The 19,758-nt window shown below is 43.5% G+C and overlaps 1 protein-coding gene across 2 annotated transcripts in view; it reads left to right on the top strand.

Moving 5' to 3' along the window:
• Nucleotides 1-3,612: 3,612 nt before the first annotated feature.
• The window catches only part of LOC138266549 (cytochrome P450 2J2-like), an 87,669-nt gene continuing 71,523 nt past the window's right edge, over nt 3,613-19,758 (top strand). For both annotated transcript variants that reach the window (XM_069215403.1, XM_069215402.1), the window contains exon 1: nt 3,613-3,918. In XM_069215403.1, the coding sequence (XP_069071504.1) occupies nt 3,748-3,918 (171 nt within the window). In that variant the 5' untranslated portion in view covers nt 3,613-3,747. The remainder of the gene's footprint in view (nt 3,919-19,758) is intronic.

The raw sequence follows: 19,758 nt of genomic DNA, 5'->3' as shown, positions 1-19,758 counted from the left end.
TGGGGGTGGCACAATCAGTGTCCTAGAGTCAGAAAAAATAGGAGGATGAAGGAAAAACTTTGTGGATGACCCTACAGAAAGGACAATTTTCCAACAAGGGAGTTACTACATATTATTGTACACACGTGCTCTCTTGGCACAAAGTGATGGAATGAATGGTTTCTGTTTACTAATGTTAAAAAAATACCCAAAGTGAGAACATCTTCAGTCCACATGTGGCAATCAGACCACATTGAGGGAGGAGAAGAGAGACCAAACACCATGCAAGAGCAAGAGCAATCTGACTGGCAATGTGACCCAAGATATCCCTTACAGTAATGTCAACAACAAGAAGAGCATAACTATATGATAACTGCAACCAAATGTTTACATACTAGACCCCAAGAAATCCAAACCACTTATGAAACAATAAAACATCAAGAAAACACATGAAAAAAACCTCCAGCTACACAGACGTCAAAAGACTAAAATAGAAAACAAGGTAGAGCCCAGCACAGAATAAAGGAAAATAAAAGAGACTTGCAAAAATGAACCACAAATGCACTAAATAACACACAATTAACTCTGAAAGAGACCACCAGCTATGCAACTATCACTGTCAAAGACTTCACGTGGAACAGTTTTAGGGATGTTTGCAACACATACAACAACCAATGAATGACTGGAATTAAAATCCACAGGCGCACCAAAATGGAAAGTACACGCGATCCAAACATTGGAGACCAAAACAAAAACAAAATGCACCGCTAATGCAAGTCAAAGGCAGAGGTATGACATGCTATTTAGTCTCTGACACCCCTACAAATCTCATCATAGCATTCAGCGTGGGACCAGAAGCCAACCTACCCAAATACAGGACCAGTGTTCACGTACTAGCGATCTAGATCCAGTATGGATGATCTAGTATGGGTGGAAAGGAGATCACATCTGGGTATGTCAATGATGTGATAGAGTCCTCATTGAAAATAAGTTAGACTTTATCTTAGGCTGATATAAACACGAAGAAACAACAAACCATTAGTATTGGTTAGTCTTCTACTAACTTATCTAAAAGAGTAACAAAAGACCTGCATCTTCAAATATGCTAGAAAACGCAGTAAGGTTGTGGTATTTGTATCGCACAAACCTAGCCAAAATGGCACCAGAGAATTCATCTCAGTCCAGGTAGTGCCCAAAACATCTAAGTAATATTGAATTGAAATAAACTCGATTAAAAGGGGTGGGAGAGAGAGTGGGCGAGCGAGAGAGATGCAAACTCAAAAGTATGCATTTCCGGCAGAATGCAGTGTGACAGTAAATAACTTGAGCATCAAGTCTGTGAAACAAGGGGAGAATAAGGGAAGATCTGAAAGGCACAGGCAAGTGCATCTACTCAGGGATCTTCATTTAAACCATGAAAGGCCTACAAGAAAATCCACTGGTCCATGAAGGCAGAGCTCCTCTGTCCAACCTTATGTAACTCAGATGTGACTGTTAAAGGGAGTTATTAAACCAATTTCTCATTCTTCAGTATAATCTGGGGTCTGCCTACACCCAGTCCCAAAGCAAATGGTACATCAGCACCCCAGAAACATGCAGCTGCTTTTCTGTAGAGAAGTACCCAAGATCCACAGACTCATACCCAATAACACCTGTCGAGCAGAACCAGAACTAAGTACATGTTCTAGAAGAGTGAGTGCAGAGTTTCAGGTACATCTTAGATGTTGCAGCCACAAAAACACAACACAATGTGGAAATTAACCGCCTTGCACAGGAAGCTGATGGCCATATATCAGAGACTAAGACAACCAATGCTTTATTTTAGCCTATGCGTGCAGGTGGGGCCTACTGGGATTTATTTTTGGCACCGGTGTTTATTTTTCATCACTACATTTATTGCCAGAGGAAGAGAAAGAAAAGTAAACAGAGACAGATGGGGAAAGCAGCGATGAATTTAAGAACACGTCAGAGGGAGAAAACAGGACAGGGAGTATACAGTGATGGATGAAAGAGATAGGAAGTGGAATTAAGACCAAATAGCCTTCCTGTTCATCAGCACCGGAATTCTGACAAAATCATTAAGCTTGTGAGCGCGAGTGAGACTTTATGTCCCCAGTGTGATTTTCAGGTGCTAGAATACCTCCCGGCGAGATTTTACAATGCGGGCAGTCGCGGCAGGTCACGACCGTTCGTGTTGAGAAAGCTGCTGATCGAGTGGGAAATCTACTTGAGTGGCAAAAAGGAGCAGCACATTCGAGGCTGCTGATTTTACAGCAATGACGAAGCTCCCAGTACTAAAAATCAGCACTAGCAGCGCTACGTTTGCAATTCTGCCCACTCGCGGAACTCCGCGGAATGTTGTGGAGTTTTTCTGTAACTCTGAGGAATTCCATGCAGTGAAACTCTGATAGTTCCGCCCTGACCTAAATAAACCAAACATAGACAGTTAATGACCAAATACAGTACCAGGGGCCACAGAATGGATATTGAAAAAGAACACAGTCAAAAAGCAGATCAGAAAAGCAGAGACCGCATCTGTCAACAATATTACATGTAGAACCCAGACAGATAGGACGACCCACCGAACTTGACATCGAAGAGTATAACTGCAAGAACATCAGTTTCTCAAAGATGTTTTGGGGACTGTGCTAATTTGCGTCAAGGTGCTACCTACTAACATATTATGGCTCATATTTAAAAGCCGCAAGCGCCTCCTTGTGCCACATTAGCGTAATTTATTTTATGCTAATGTGGCCCAACGAGGCCAAAATCACTGCACAATATTTACATAGTGGCACAAAGCATGCATTGAGCCACTTTGTAAATCCCTTGTGCTATATTAAGCCTGCGGCAGGCATAATGTATGCAAGGGGGGGGCGTTCGCCCGTTACGGGGGGAAAAAACGGCACAAAGAAATCTAAAAGATTGTTTTGCATCACTTTTTTTCACTATTTTTAATGCCTGTTCAGAGTGGACGTTAAAAGGGGGGTGCCATTGTTTTCAATGGACTCTGTGTACTGTTCAGGGTTTAGCGCAAAAAAAATACATCAATAGCATCAGAAATTCTGGCGCTATTGCCCCCTACCCTGTGCCATGCCGCGTCATATTTTAAATATGGTGCACACCTGGTGGCGGTAAGGAGACGCAAGGGCCGCAAGAAAAGTGCCGCAGCATTTAATATAGCGCCTCTTTTTGTCAATCTGGCCCTACTTATTGTGTGTGTCATTTCCCTATATTAGTTTCTTGCAGCAGCAACCGTTGCTCTTTTACCTTCACAAACATTAATGTTCCTTTTTGTCAATGGAGACAAAGTATGTTCATTGAATTTTACTTCAAGCAAAACAAATTAACCACCGGAGAAGGATGTGGGGCAAATGTGCCTAGCCCGTTTCACATGATGCTGGGCAAAATGCCGAGCTGAAAAATAAGGAACAGAACAGTGGTTAGCTTGTAAGAGCACCAGAAACTCAACAAACAAAACATAAGCCTTCTTAAAGAGGGAAATCTTTATAACTGTGGATTCACTTGTAACACAATCAGGCGTGCCAATAAAGCACTATTAAATTGAGAGCAAAGAAGGTGAAGGGAAAAACAGAGAATTAGAGTGGGAGGGAAGAGGTGAGAAACTGGGAGAGGGCGCAGAGAGACGGTGGGAAGGAGACAGATGGAAGCGAAGCTGATATTGTTCAACCAAAATAAGGAAAAACAAGTGGTTTTAACATCCTACGGAACCCAGAAGATTTTCCTCTGGAGCAGAAAGCAGGCGACATGTTGGGACCTTGTGAAGGTTTATTAATCCTGGCAGCGTTTGTTCTAATCTTCCAGTTTGTAAAACTGAAGTGTCAAAGCTGCCGACTACCTCCGGGGCCGCCCCCCCTCCCGCTTATCGGCAACCTGTGGACCCTCAACTTTCAGCTGCACTACGGGAGGCTCATGCAGGTAAAGACTGTGTAACTCTGGATGTTGTGCAAACCCACCCTCAGGAGATCATGCAGGTACCCTCATACTCCCTCGAGCACATATAGATTCTGTGACTACATTGGATGCACCTTGTATGAGTCCATCCATAGACACTTTATCCTCAGGCACCTATGCAGCCTCTACTGGTCCATCGTAGAGGTGTCGTCTGACTTCACCCTGAGACTCTAGTGAAGGTGCTTTGATACTCCCTCAAGCAGATATAGATTCTGTGACTCCATTGGATACACCTTGTATGAATCCATCCTTAGACCCTCAAGCGGATGCTCCATCCTCTGGCACTTATGCAGGCTCTACAGGTCCATCGGAGAGGCGTTGTTTGACTTCACCCTCAGACCCTAGTGCAGGTGCTTTGATACTCACTCTCTCAAGCAGATATAGATTCTGTGACTCCATTGGATACACCTTGTATGTATCCATCCATAGACGTTCAAGTGGATGCTCAATCCTCAGGCACTTATGCAGGCTCTACAGGTGCTTTGCCCTCAGGTCCCCATACCTCCCCCTGCAGGTACACACTTTGTAACTCCATCAAGTAGACATTGTGTAATGCCACCCTCAGTTATGTAACTCTATCTTGGTTTAGTCGTTTACTTCTCCCTCCAACTCTCATGCAGGTATTCCACCTTGGTAATCTACCCACGACCCTTACGCATACACTTATTGTGTAATTCCATCATATAGACAACATGTAACTCACCCTCGTACTCTAAAGTAGGTACTCCACTCTCAGAGGCTCAAGCAAGTGCAGATTGTGAAACTCCATTGGGTAGATGTAGTGTAACTACACCCTCAGACACAAATGCAGGTACTCCACCTCGGACGACCCCGCAGATACAGACTGTGTAACTTCATCAGGTAGACATTGTGTATTGCCACCCTCAAACGTGTAACTCCATCTTGTTTTGTCATTTACCTCACCCTCAGACCTTCCTGCAGCTATTAAACCTTGGTAATCTACCATCAGCCCCTTATACATACACAGATTGTATAATTCCATCGTGTAGAAAATGTGTAACTCATCCTCAGACTCTAAAGTAAATATTTCTCTCTCTGAGACTCATGCAAATGCAGATTGTGGAACTCTATTGGGTAGATGTAGAGTGACTCACCACCCATACCCAAATGCACATATATACTGTGTAACTCCATTAGACAGACATTGTTCACTGCTACTCAGCCCCTTATGCAGGTACTGCTTGTTTAAATCCATCTATAGATCCATCGGGTAGACATTGTCCATTGTCACCCTCAGACCCTCATGCAGGTCCAGACTGGAATTTCGGCAGGGCGATTTAGTCAAACTCCACCCTCATGCCAGTAGGTTGTTTAATGCCATCGGGAAAGGTTGTCCAGGTCCACCCTCATGCAGGTGCAAGTTTGTGTAACTCCATCAGGTAGATGTTGCCCAAATCCACCCTCCGACCCTCATGCTGGTGTAGACAGTGTAACTCCATTGGGTAGACGTTCTTTCACTGCACTCTCAAACCTTCACGCAAGTACCAAGTGTTTAACTCCTGATGGAAAACTCTGTGTTACTCCTATGTCGACTTTCATGCCGGGATAGATTGTGTAACTCCATCAGGTAGGTGTTGTGTTGCTTCATCCACATGCATACTCATGCATGTACAGAATCAGTTACTTCATCAGGTTGATGTTATGTAAGGCTGCACTGTGACCTTCATGCAGGCACCTATTGTGTATCTCCATTGGTCAGATATTATTCAACTCAACCTGAGACCCTCATATAGGTACTCTACTCACAGACCCTCATGAAGTTGCAAACTCTGTATTTCCATCTGGAAGACATGGTATAAATCCATGCTCAGTCTCTCATGCAGGTACACCACCATCAGACCCTCATGCAGGCAGTCAGTACAACTCCAACGGGAAGATTTGTGTTACACCACTCCTAGACTCTCGTGCAGGTACAGTTGCCTAACTCCATCTTGAAGACGTTTTCTAACTCCGACCTCACCTTCATGCGGGCACAGACTTTGTAACTTCTTTGGGTAGACATTGAGCAACTGCACTCTTAGACCCTCATGCAAGAACAGAATAAGCAACTCCTGGAAGTGGATATTCAGTTTTACTTACATTCTGGTTTAGGTTGGAAAGCTTCATAAACAGACCCTGACTGAGGAAAACATTCTATAACTTCACTTTGAGAGCCTCCCTCATTCATGTTCACATCTATAAATTCATCCTGAGATCCTCCCTTGTTCATCTGCACATTCTATGACTTCACTCTGAAGCCCTCCCTCATTCAGGTGCATATTCTATAACTTCACCCTGAGACTCTCATTCATTCATGTGCACATTCTATAAGTCCACCCTGAGATCCTCCCTCACTCATGTCTGCCTTCTATATTTTCACACTGAGATTCTCCCTAATTCATGTGCACATTCTATAACTTCACCCTGAGATCCTCCCTCATTCATGTGCACATTCTGTAACTACACCCTGAGATCCACCCACATTCATGTGCACATTCTACACCTTCACCCCGGGATCCTCCATCACTCATGTCCACATTCTATAATTTCACCCCAAAATCCTCCGATCTTTATGTGCACATTCTATAACTTCAACCTCAGATCCTCCTTCACTCGTGCACATTCTATAACTTCAGCCTCAGGTCCTACTTCACTTGTGCACATTCTATAACTTCACCCTGAGATCCTCCTTCACTCATGTGTACAATCTATCACTTCACCCTGAAGAACCTCCCTCCTTCATGTGCACATTCTATAACTTCACTCTGAGATCCTTCCTCATTCATGTGCCCAGTCTATAACTTCACCCCGAAGCCTTTCCTCATTCATGAGCACACCCTATAACTTCACCCTGAGAGCCTCCCTCATTCATGTGCACATTCTATAACTTCATCTTGAGGCCCTCCCTCCTTCATGTGCACATTCTATAACTTCACTCTGAGATCCTTCCTCATTCATGTGCACAGTCTATAACTTCACCCCAAAGCCTTTCCTCGTTCATGAGCACACTCTATAACTTCACCCCGAAGACTTTCCTCATTCATGAGCACACTCTATAACTTCACCCTGAGAGCCTCCCTCATTCGTGTGCACATTCTATAACTACATCTTGAGGCCCTCCATCATTCATGTGCACAGTCTATAACTTCACCCAAAGGCCTTCCCTCATGCACAAGCAAGTTCTATAACTTCACTCTGAGATCCTCCCTTATTCATGTGCACTTTCTATAACTTCATCCTGATGCCCTCCATCATTCATGTGCACAGTCTATAACTTCACCCTGAGGCCTTCCCTCATGCACAAGCAAGTTCTATAACTTCACTCTGAGATCCTCCCTTTTTCATATGCACTTTCTATAACTTCATGCTGATGTCCTCCATCATTCATGTGCATAGTCTATAACGTTGTTATGAGGCCCTCCCTCATTCATGTGCACACCCTATAACTTGACCTTGAGATCCTCCCTCATTCACTTGCACTTTCTATAACTTTATCTTGAGGCCCTCCATCATTCATGTGCACAGTCTATAACTTCACCCAAAGGCCTTCCCTCATGCACAAGCAAGTTCTATAACTTCACTCTGAGATCCTCCCTTATTCATGTGCACTTTCTATAACTTCATCCTGATGCCCTCCATCATTCATGTGCACAGTCTATAACTTCACCCTGAGGCCTTCCCTCATGCACACGCAAGTTCTATAACTTCACTTTGAGATCCTCCCTTTTTCATATGCACTTTCTATAACTTCATGCTGATGCCCTCCATCATTCATGTGCATAGTCTATAACGTTGTTATGAGGCCCTCCCTCATTCATGTGCACACCCTATAACTTGACCTTGAGATCCTCCCTCATTCACTTGCACTTTCTATAACTTTATCTTGGGGCCCTCCATCATTCATGTGCACAGTCTATAACTTCACCCTGCGGCCTTCCCTCATGCACGAGCATGTTCTATAACTTCACTCTGAGATCCTCCCTTATTCATATGCACATTCTATAACTTCATCTTGGGTCCCTCCATCATTCACGTGCACAGTCTATAACTTCATTATGAGGCCCTCACTCATTCATGTGCACCTTCTGTAACTTCACCCTGAGCTCCTCCTTCATTCATGTGCATATTCTATAACTTCACCCTGAGATCCTCCCTCATTCATGTGCATATTCTATAACTTCACAGTGAGACCCTCCTTCCTTCATGCGCACATTCTATTGCTTCACCCTAATGTCCTCTTTCACTCATGTGCACCTACAGCAGCTTCACCCTCGGCCCTTTTGCTGTGACAGACTCTTAAATGCCTTCCGGTAGGCATGTGATCAGGTCTGCCTGCGAACCTCAGTCGGATAAGCATTTGTAAACTCCAGCAACACTCTTCATCCCTCCCTCTGTTGCTCTCTCCTCTCTTATTCTCTGCTGCTCTCTCTTTCACTCACTTTGTCTCGCTCTCTTTCCGCTGTACCTCCGACTGTCATGTTTTCTGCTTCTCTCAATGGTGCTCTCCCTCTCTCTTTCTCTCTCACACTGCCACTCTCTCTTTTCCCGTCATTGCTCTCTTTTATCGTTTCTTTCTTGCGCTGTCTCCCTCTCCCTTGCTCTCTCATTCTACCTCCATATCGCACTTTCTTCCCTCTCTTTTCGCTTCATTCACATCTCTGCCTTTTTTCCTTTAACAACTATAACCCAGGAATTTCACAAATAGTTTTTAGGATTAGATTTAAGATTATTTTGATTTGCCGGACTCAGTATTTAAGCATCTAATCCTCCCTTTGGCTGGGCTCCACGACTGATATCGCCCCCCACAGGTTGGACCTTGTTATTGCAATAATTCAGACCTTCAATGAAAGAATAAGTGTGGATTCACTGTCAGCTCTCGCAGAGCATTAGACGACTGTATAGGAAACCAAAATACATTACACTATGTATTCACGTGGCTTGTAATGATCAATCTGCGGAGCTCTCTAGCGTCCCAGGTCCATCGTAAGTAGATGATCCATTGCAGGTTTTTCCTTTCCATTGAGACTTTTAGGGCCAGATGTATGAAAAAATATATTTTGCATTCGCAAACGATGCGAATCGCAAGATTCGGCCGTTTGCAAGTGCAAAAAAGTGGGCTGCGATGCATGAAAGGCATTCGCAGACCACAAATAAGAAATCGCTAAAATTGCATTTTTTTGCGTTGCGACCTGGATTTTGTGAGTCGCAATTTGTGATTCGCAAAATCCACATTGCAAGGCGATGCTGCAAAAAAAGGCAAATTGCGATTTTTGGCAGAATGGCATTTTGCTCATGCAAAATACCATGGAATGAAACCAGGTGGTAACCTGGTGCAAAATTTAAAAATGCATTTAAAATGCATTTTTAAATTGAACATGTAAAGCACACTTGCCCTTTTGACATGTGTGCACCTTACATGTCCCCCAAAACATATCTGGGGTGCAGCAGATGGGGCCTTAGGCCCCCAGCACCCTGCCTATTTGCATTTCCAAAATTGCGATTTCTTGTTCAGAAATCGCAATTTTGGAAATGCAAATAATTTGCAGCTAATTAGCTGCGAATGGGGCTGGTATCGCAATTTGCGATTCGGTAATAGCATTTGCGATTTTTAAGAAATCACTATTACCGAATCGCAAATGTGATACATGGCACTTTGCAAGTCGGAAATAGCGATTTCTTAAAAATCGCTATTTCCGATTCGCAAAGGGCCGTGATGATTCATCTGGCCCTTAGTCTTGTTCAGCCTAGTATATTAACAGAACTGCAAGTCCCAGAGTGCCAAGCAAAGAAGCAACTCTTGCATTTACTAGGGGGCTTTCATAGCTCCCAGGTCCCTGTGAAATGATTAATTTACGCAGCCTGGGCGTTGTTGGTTGGCAACGAATGGATGCGTTGAACCTTGAGGGTTAAATTGGTAACTCTGCATGCTTTGCTACATCCCTGCCAAGTTTTCCCAGGATCATACCTGACTAGTTATACCAGTCCTTTTTTTATGGTCTGGCTTGGCAGTGCAGCTTTCCAGACAATTATGTGAGAACCTCCAGGAGAGACAGCCTTTGGCTCTGCCCACATGTTTGGAGCTAGGAGTAAATGATTAGGTGTGGCAGACCATGTGTGGTTCCACCAAAAAAGCGATCGCCCTTCACTCAGCTGTGATCATTTTGTTTATTTATCCAGCTGCTTGGGATGGAACTTTCAAGGGCGCACAGGTCATTGTATTGCTATTAAAAAGTGTCTTAGGTAAGTAGATAATTTCTAAAAAACATATTTTTCTCTGGCACCAGCACAGATGTGAGAAGGCAGTCATTAAGTACAAGGACTTTTAGTTCTTGCTTGACAGGGCTTTCATAAACAAGATCTATGCGCTAGAGGCGTAGATTGCTCTGTTTGACTGGGAGGGTGAGCTTCATATTTCCCAACAATCACGCTGACACATAATGTTGGAATACGTTATATAAAAAACAGGGCGCACCAGAAGGGCTTAGAGTGCATTGGAAACATAGAGGAATGTGGATTGGTAGGGCACTAAGTGAGAGAAAACACTATTTTGTGAAATAGGCAACATTTTTGTAGTATTTCCAAACAGCGAGAGAGGACAGAGTGTGTCATGCGTTTTTGTCTGTGTGTAAACAATCCTGGAGAAATCCGATAGAGTCCTCAACATACCGACTGAAAGAACTTGTACCCAACTATTTATCAGGAAATACATTTATTAGAAAGGTGAACCACCCCAAACACCCCCCTGAAGTTATGCCCCTGCTATTCGCATTACCAATGCTTGTCATATACTTCAGTGAGTTTTAGCCTTAGTTAGCCCAATATGAAACCCAAGCTACAAATCTCAGAATTCTAAGAAAAAGATTAGGCTGGCCTACCTAGTCATGCATGGACCTGGGGAACTCGTCAGCTATGTTTCTGGACTGAGTTCTGCACCCAAGACCACCCCCTGTTTTTCTAGTCATGTATCCCCACTGCTAAAAGCCAAATGTAGGTGGAACAAGTGAACCTAGAAGATACTGGAAAAATGAAACAGACATGCAGTAATTTACCCAGTGATAATACTGAGTGTTGCATGTTATTCCACCTCTATTCCCAAAACCCATATATAATTACTGGTAATGGGGTGGTAATGCTACCTGGTATGGGTATTACCAGGTGTTTATGTGTTGGCTTACAGGTATGCCACCATGACCCACTGGACTAAGCCAAATTAATTTGCAATATGGGGGATGAGTGCTGCACACAGAGAAATACCCATTTCTTCTCTTCTCACTGCTCTCTATTTGTGGCCCCCTTGAAGGAATCCACATAGCTTCCCACCAGAGAAGGCCTCAATGGTTCTCTTCAAACCCTTGTACATAGGCAGATGTGCCTGATATCCTACACTGATCTTTAAGGGAGGGAAACTTGACTAACACTTTGCTGTGGAATGTAGTAGCCAGCAATTGGCCATTTGGCTTTGCCAACTGCCCATCTTCATGGAAATGAAAAGAAGCTACCCATCAGCTTTCAGATCATTTTCTAGGCTTGATCCTCCATGGATCCTTTGTTGCTGAATTGTATTCAGAGTGTGAAGCTGGAATGCTGCTCAATTCATTCCTTGCATGAACTTAGTCAAGGCCCTTTAGATGCTCTGCCTGCCTGCCTGCTCTGCAGCTAAACCTGCCCAACATTCAAGCCTTCCGGAGTCTTACCCCACTGCATCCCTTACCAAGAGACAGCTGCATGTATGCTAATTGAATGTGGAAAGTATTTCAACAGTTACCAGAGAAAACTACCTTGAAAAATGAAGTAATGAAAGATCTTATGAGATGGCTGTCATGTAGCGAAACAGTTTGCACCAAGATCTGAAGTCCTCTGTTTATGTCGATACCTGGTCCTCCAATGACATTATACGTAATGCCCAAAAGTAACTGCTTCATAGCTGCCAAGTTTCCCATAACTATGTGTTGTTATTTTTCTTGCATTGTGGGAGTTGTAGTCCTGTTTTATAATGGGAAAAAACAAGACTATAAGCCCAGAATCCAGAGAAAAATGCCAGAATGGAGCAGCACATCATGTGTGGACCTGAGAAACATGGCAGGGCTGCTGCTTGCATCACTGAATCTTGAATATTGAGAAAGGCACGCAGCCGAAACCCATTTGTTTGTTTGGGTTAAAACCCTGATGCATTTCTAACCCTGAGAGTGCCCGTCATTTATTTTCTGGAGTGAATGAATGCTAACGTAAGTCAACACAATTTATCATTATATTTAATAGGATTACATCATAATGCACCATAGAGCACATTTTAAAACAAGCATTTGCAAAGCCAATAGGTCTGGCCTAGGCCTCCAGCCCTTTGGATTTGGCAATTCTTGTTTTATTCTGTCATAGTTTGCGAAAACACTTATTGTTAGGAAAGCAGCCAAGCAATCAGTTTAAAAAAAAATCATTGGCTAAAGCCAAAAATATTTTTTGGTTTAAAAAAAGCACAAATTAACATAGTATTGCCTCATGCCAAAGAGGACTACTTTGTGTGTGTATTCGTTCCTTGTAAAAGCTATACTTGGCTGCTGAGCCCTGATTAAGGCGAAATCACTCCTGGGTCGCTTGTGTTTCGTTTAAAGGGAGGGCCTGGCCTAGTAGTTTGGACTATTCCCACTGGAGCAGGATCAAGGCTAATTTGCACATGACTAGGCCCAAGCTGAGGTGATATTGTGCAGAATAATGATGGAATGAGATGTGGCCCCAAGTAATTACCACTGGCTGTTACTAATTCAAGCATTCCATCTAACTTTTTTGTATGCTCCCTTGTGAAACGACACATGCTGTAAATCAAATTGAATTAACCAGTGGCTTAAATGTGCTAACCCACTGCTCCTTAATGCATACTGCAGTAGCTGGAAACATTTTAATGACACAACAGGGTAATGTTTGATGTCTGGCCGAAAACCCCTATCAGTAACTATGTTATTCAAATAACTGTAGAAAAATCAAAGGTCTTAGCTAACACCAAACCTTAAAAGCCAATTAGTTTACCTTTGGCTGTCAGTCTAATGCAATTGCTAATACTTTTTTGTAATATTTTTGTAAAGCTTTCTTACAAACAGAGAGGTGTGAACAGATAGACGGAGGCTTCCACAGACAGACAGAGAAGCTTGTAGGGACAGACAGAAAGTTAGCCAACAGATAGACTTGCACATAAAGACAGACAGAGAGACTTGCACAGACACACAGACAGAGAAGTTTTCAGAGACAGTTAGAGAGGCTTTTGCAGACAGATACTTGCAAAGGCACACAGATAGATAGAGGCCTGCACAGACCGAGAGGCTAAGACAGACATACAGAAAGGCTTGCTCGTACAGAAAGAAAGGCAGACAGACATGGAGGCTTGCACAGGAAGACACAGAGCCGTGCACAGGCCTCATAGAGGCTAGCACAGACAAACAGACAGAGGCTTACACAGACAGGTGGGACTTGCATAGACTGACAGACAGAGGCTTGCACAGACAGACAGAGGCTTGCACAGACAGGATTGGGCAAACAGATAGACATAATGGCAAAGAGAGACAGACAAATAGAGTTGCAAAGGTAGATAGAGAGATAGACAGATGGAGGGATAAATATAGAAATATAGACATAGAGAGATGGAACAGGAGCATAACTGCCAAGATTTCAGATTGCCTTTCTGTGACATTTTCAAGGTTTCAGTATACGTATGAGTGATATTTGACAACCAAATGTGTGACACTTTGAACAACACTTTCTTGCCACGTAAACCAAGCAACAAAGACCATGGAAAATGTTTTAGAAATGGCACCCTTTTGAGCAAGGAGAGAAAATATCTTGACAGTGCTTCAAAACACCTGAAACAGAAGGTCACTAATCTAGAGGTTTAATCAACACTTAGATAGGAAGTGGGCTTTCTGATCAGAGTTCCGAGGACCCTGCTGTCGGTAGATGGTAGGGTGGAATGGCAACAGCCCTGCCAAGTGGCATGCGTCAGACGTAAGAATAACACACTGTGAGCCGATCACCTATGTGCGAAATTGGATTACTGGTTGTCTGCGGTTTGAGCCCTTGTCAAGCAGCAACCCCAAGCCTTGTCAGGGTAAGTAAGGCACAAGCAAACCCCAAATTAACCTGTGTTCATCCCCCTAGTGGCTTGGCACACAGCAGGCAGACATAATCGAGAGGCAGTGTATAAAGTACTTGTGCAACGCTTCAAACAGTAAAACACTGACAACACCACACAAAAAAGTATCTCACATCAGGTTAGAAACATGAAGCAGCATTCCATAAATAAAACAAGACCTAAACAACAAAAATCCAATCAGTAGAACTGGACTTGTAAAATTTTAAATAATTATGTGTAACATAACACCTAAAAGCACAAAGCACCTATTGCATATATCTGGTACTGATTGACTGGTACAAAGTCAAAACTTCAGGCCGAATTAGATAGAGCACAGGTTGGATACAGTCCCAGATTAGTCTAGCTGAAGGTTTACCTTCCCAGGTTTTGTTCCAAGAGTCCCAGTCGCTTTGGAGAGGGTTGCAAGGTGAACGTCACAGGCCGTTGTAGCTGTGGTGCACAGAGGCCAAGTGTTGCGGACGAGCATGCTGGTGTTTTTATGTTTATGGTCACCCATGAGTGGTCGATGCTGCAGTGCAAAGAGATGGGCTGGCCATGGCTTGCTCTGATTTTCAGTGTGAGTGGTGAAGTCTTGGGGCTAATGGGCCCTTTTGCAGTCACGAACAGCCCAAAAGCTTGATTAAAGAGCCCCTAAGCCACACCAAGGATCCAGGACCTGCAAAGCATGACTTGGGGTTGAGGAATTCACTGCAGCTGTGTCCAGGACATGTTTGAGAAGCCTTTTATACACTTGAGGCTCAGTTCAGGAGGCCAACAGAGCATCCCTTAGAGTCACTTTGGGGTCCTGGGATCAAGATTAAGTTGTTGTCGGCAGCAGGGCAGCAGTTTCTTTAAAACAGCAGTCCAGCAGAGTGTCAGTCCTTGTAGCAGCAGAGCAGTCCCTCTTCCTACTAGAATATCCACAGGTCCTGGCTCTGGCTCCAGACTAACCACAGGGGTTTATGCAGCCCTTTGGGTGGGAACAGGACACAGCTAGTTCATGTGTATGTGAGGCCCAGCTCCTCCCTCTCATCCTGCCAGCGGTAGCCCACCCAGTCACACCTAATCTCCTCATTGTGTGTGGTTGTCTAGGAGGAATACACAAAACCCGACTGCTAGGTCATGTGACCCAGAGACAGGCTGCAGGCACCAAATGGCTAATGCAAGAAAATGCTACTTTCTAAATGTGGCATTTTCAGAATTACAACCTAAAATCTAACTTCACCATAAGTTAGGATTTTAAATTGTGATTCCAGAGACACCAAACATTAAGAGGTTACCTGTTCCCATTTTTAAAAGTACACATATAGAATGTAATAAGATACATCCAATGTTATCCAATGGGTGAGGAATGCCTTGCATTAGTGAAAAAATTATTTAGGAATTTCTCACTAACAACTTTTTAAATACACTCTGCCCTGCTCATGGGGCTGTCCAGGGCTTACCCTAGGGGTGAGTTATACGTACTGAAAAAGAAGGTTTGGGCTTAGCAAAAGGTTTATTTTGCCAAGTCCACATGGCAGTCAAACTGCACTTGTGCGTTGCAGTTGCAGGCTTGAGACATGTTTAAAGTGCTACTTAAGTTGATGACACAATCAGTGCTACGGGCCCACTACTAGTAGTCAATTTAAAGGCCCTGGTACATATAGTGCCACTTTACTTAGGACTTACAAGTAAATTAAGTATGCCAATTGTGTATGAGACAATGTTACCATGTTATAAGAAGTGAGCACAAGCACTTTAGCAGTGGTAAAGTGCTTAGAGCCCTAAGGCCAGCAAACATGTAGCCAGCAAAACCAGGAAGTCTGAAGGCACTACATGAGGGAGAAACCATCCCCAGTATGCCAGGTCTAAGACCTCGCATCACTGCTAGTATATGAAATTGTCGTGCAATCAGCTGAACCCAGGTGCAGGTGGAAATACATATTCTATTGTGAAAGGCTTTGCAGCATCCCTAACTGGAAGACTACTGAATTTCAGACAGTGCTTGTTTACATGTGAACTTATATATTGTTGTGAGGTTAGCTTAGCTTTTACCCAGGCACATTATTTTAGCTTTAGGCCTAAGGCCTGTGCCCTCTCACCTAATTACATTTCACTTTTATTCCTTTGATTATTTTTGCAAAGCTTCATTTTGTGAAGTTATTTTATGTTTTTATCAGCTGCCATTCCATGCAGAACTTGTTATTCATTTCTTTACACAACATTTTCATCCTGTGCTCAACCCAATGCTGAACACAATAGTTTACTGGGTATTGCCGGTCCAAACAGTACATTGTGTACTCTACATAGAAAATTTGTCAAGTCAGAACAAAAGATGTTTTATTATAAAGCACCACACTGCCCCTAACACTTTAGAGGGGACATTCCAGCCAGCTTGCCCTCTCATGCTCCACACTGTTGTTGCAATTTCTGCTGAAACTCTGCGTCTTCTCTTCATCCATTTGGGAAGACTTCAAGTTCATCAACAGACCTCTTCTCTACCTATAGCACAGGTATGGGGGATGAGTTTCCTAGAGACTAGACTGGCAGATTCACTCTCATATAGCATCTTAGTAGTGCAGGTAGGGATTTTACAATCAATATTGTGACAGTATGGTGGGACGTATCTTTTGTTTCACTTTCATAGTCACCGCAATAATAGTATTGTGTTTCATTATCCTGATAACGCAATTCATGGATTTTTTTACAAAGACTGCAGTTGCTTCAATAAAACATATTGAACCAAGTCCTGCGTGTGTTTATCTTTGCAGAGAAAGGGGTAAGATCTGTTCCACCACAACTTCCCTGAGAACTCTTAGAGTGTCCTGCGATTGGCTGCCACAAATCACCTTTACTTTTGGGTACTGGTGAGGAGCTGCTAGCTAGCCGAAAGGGTTAGGCTGATAGCTGTCATACGGTGTGGGCTTAAACTCAGTCCCCCTCGCTCGGGGTGTAGCCGCCAAAGTCCAGCAGTCTCGTTCCTACAACAAAAATCCTACGATAATATAACATACAAACTACTTTTTTGTTTTCTACTGGATAATCACTCACCACCAAGGACATGATCTAGCGCCAGTCAAAACTGTATTATGATCCGAACCAGGATGTTTTCAGTGACATCATGGAGGGTAATTTCAGTCACAAGGAAGGGGTTAAACCATGACTGATGAACATGTGATTGTTAGATTCATCCATGTGAATCTATAGTCAACACTAAAGATTCCCCAGAAGCCAGCCAGGACAGGGAGGTCTCCAGTGGCTCTATGAGTAATGGGCTTGTGTACGTTTATATAGGGTCTTTCTAATAGTGAACTGTTGTCATTATTGGTAAAGGAGACGAGGAGAATCCCCCTCCTCCTAGGAACCACGTATGGTTTCACCAATGTGGGAATTACTTATCCAGGAGCTGACTATAGCCTTAGAACCCGCCGTAGCGGGCTCTACCGGCTATTAAAGGCCCGCTCCCGAGTTAAATGCCCGAGCCGAAGGCGAGGGCATTTAACAAGGGAAAGGGCCTTTGATAGCCGGTAGAGCCCGCTATGGCGGGTTCTAAGGCTATTAGAACATTCTGCCACTCAGGGCAGAATGTTCTCTTAAAAAAAACAAATTGCTCACGGAGCCCGAGGGGATTAGAATCCCCTCGATCTCCATGAGGCTTTGTTCACAGCTGCTGCTGTGAACAAAGCCCATTGGAATGTTGGCGCTGCGGGCTTTTACCGGCCAGTAAAAGCCCGCAGCACTCCATTGTTTTCAATGGAGCTGCCAACTTCCAATGTTCTAATACTAATTGAATAATCTTAGGGCCGAATTTAAGAAAAGTGACTCTATATCCAATGCAGCACCACTTTTCTTGCGCCTCCCCCTGTGCTACCCTAACGCCATACGGTGCACTATGGTGGTATTAGAAACAATAGCATTAAAAGTTTTGACTCTATTGTGGCGCTTTGCTCCACTAGCATAAAAAATGTTGATGCTAGTGGAGCATTGATTACAATGGGTGCGTCCTTTTAACGCCTGCTTTCAGCAGGCATTAAAAATGATGCCAAAAATGGTGCAATTAAATCTTGTAGATTTAATTGCACCATTTTTGAGAGGGCCTCCTTGCACCAGATTGCCTTCTTTGCATACATTATGCATGGCCCATGCATAATGTGGCACAAAGAGTTACAACGTTGCGCAATGCACGCATTGCACCACTTTGTAAATATGGCGCGGTGATTGTGCAAGCCTAACACCGCATTAGCGTAAAAAAAATTAAGCTAATGTGGCGCCAGGCCTTCTTAAATTTGGGCCTTAGTTTTCCGCAGGCACTTGATTATTTCCTCTATAGTGCAGGTGTAAAATCAAACACTGGAAGTGTGACCGGTTCTAGTGTGGCACATTTATGATGGCGTACAGCTTATCAGCCACTTTAATACTGTCCCTTATTGCATTGCATTTCTCCTTATTCCAGCAAAATCAGCCTGTTGCACGATGCCTGCAAGCATTTGGTGGTGACTGTGGCTTGGTGTGGGTAAATGCAACACTATTGCTTTGAAAAGATACGTTTTCAGATACCTAATGATCTATCAGCTGATAGCTATTTCACCCAGTATACATTCGCTGTGTGTTTAGTGTGTGTCAGGTAGTTAAAAACAAATAAATCGTATTTCATACATTTTGTGGACCTAATATCACAAAATACAAAAATATTGCCCCACTAGGTGTGAGTTTCTATAAGTAGTTCCAACAAGGTGACATATTTGTAACAATACTTAGGACACGTTGTCATAGGATATTGCGCCACACTATTCTAGTCTCATTCGTGTGTGGTCTGTGTGCATTTGCTTGCTCACGTGTGTTTGCTCTGCTATAGGCCCTGTTTTACCTTTCCTGTGTGTAATAGCGAAGCTTAAGGAAACCTTTTCACTTTACAAAAACACTATTTGGATTGTCACTGTTGTTCCTATTAACTGCCAGACTCCTTAAATTCTGTCCTGGGAGCCATAATATCGAGATCCGTGTTTGGTGAAAGAACATAAACAAACAGCGCGAGCCAGCGTCTTCGGCCAACTGAGGACACAGACCCACAACTCAGGGAATAGAGGTAATCCCTTCCGGCCCTGGCCTGCCAGGCATTGCCCAGTTTTAAGACACGGATACCATTGTTTTCTGGCTTCCAGCAGCACAGGAGCTTATCCCTGCGAGAAATAGAGCTCCCATGCAGGGACAGCAGGCACAGACTCCCTTTCAATACTGGTGGATAATCGTATGACTGCTTTGCTAGTCTTAAAGTCTCCCAATTGTACCTTACCAGGCGTTTCTCTTGCCAAGGGGAACACTGTGAGCGGCAAAAGGAAGATTCCAAGTGGGGCCCAGGTTCCTCTCTGTAAGAGGGTTGAGAAAGCTCCCTTAGAGCTTACATGCCAACACCTTGGGCCAGACGTACAAAGCCCTTGTGCATTTTTTTAACGGTTTGAATCGTATTTCGGGCAATTAAGAAATGCAAGCCGGTCTTTTTTGATGTACAAAGGCCTTTAGGAAATTGCATATTACGATTTCTACCCTGTAGAAAACACAATTTGCGATCCCCAATATAAAAAATCGCAATTAGGGATTACTGATTTGCGATTCCTATTCTGATGTACAAAGTATTTCCTAAATGGGGTCATTTTTCTACTTTTTCTATTCGGAACTGCCTTGGTTTCCACTAGGGTCCTCAACAG

Source organism: Pleurodeles waltl, chromosome 11 (assembly GCF_031143425.1).
Source record: "Pleurodeles waltl isolate 20211129_DDA chromosome 11, aPleWal1.hap1.20221129, whole genome shotgun sequence".
Lineage (NCBI taxonomy): Eukaryota > Metazoa > Chordata > Amphibia > Caudata > Salamandridae > Pleurodeles > Pleurodeles waltl.
The sequence above is the reverse complement of the archived record's forward strand: the minus strand, read 5'-3'. Positions and strand labels throughout refer to the sequence as shown.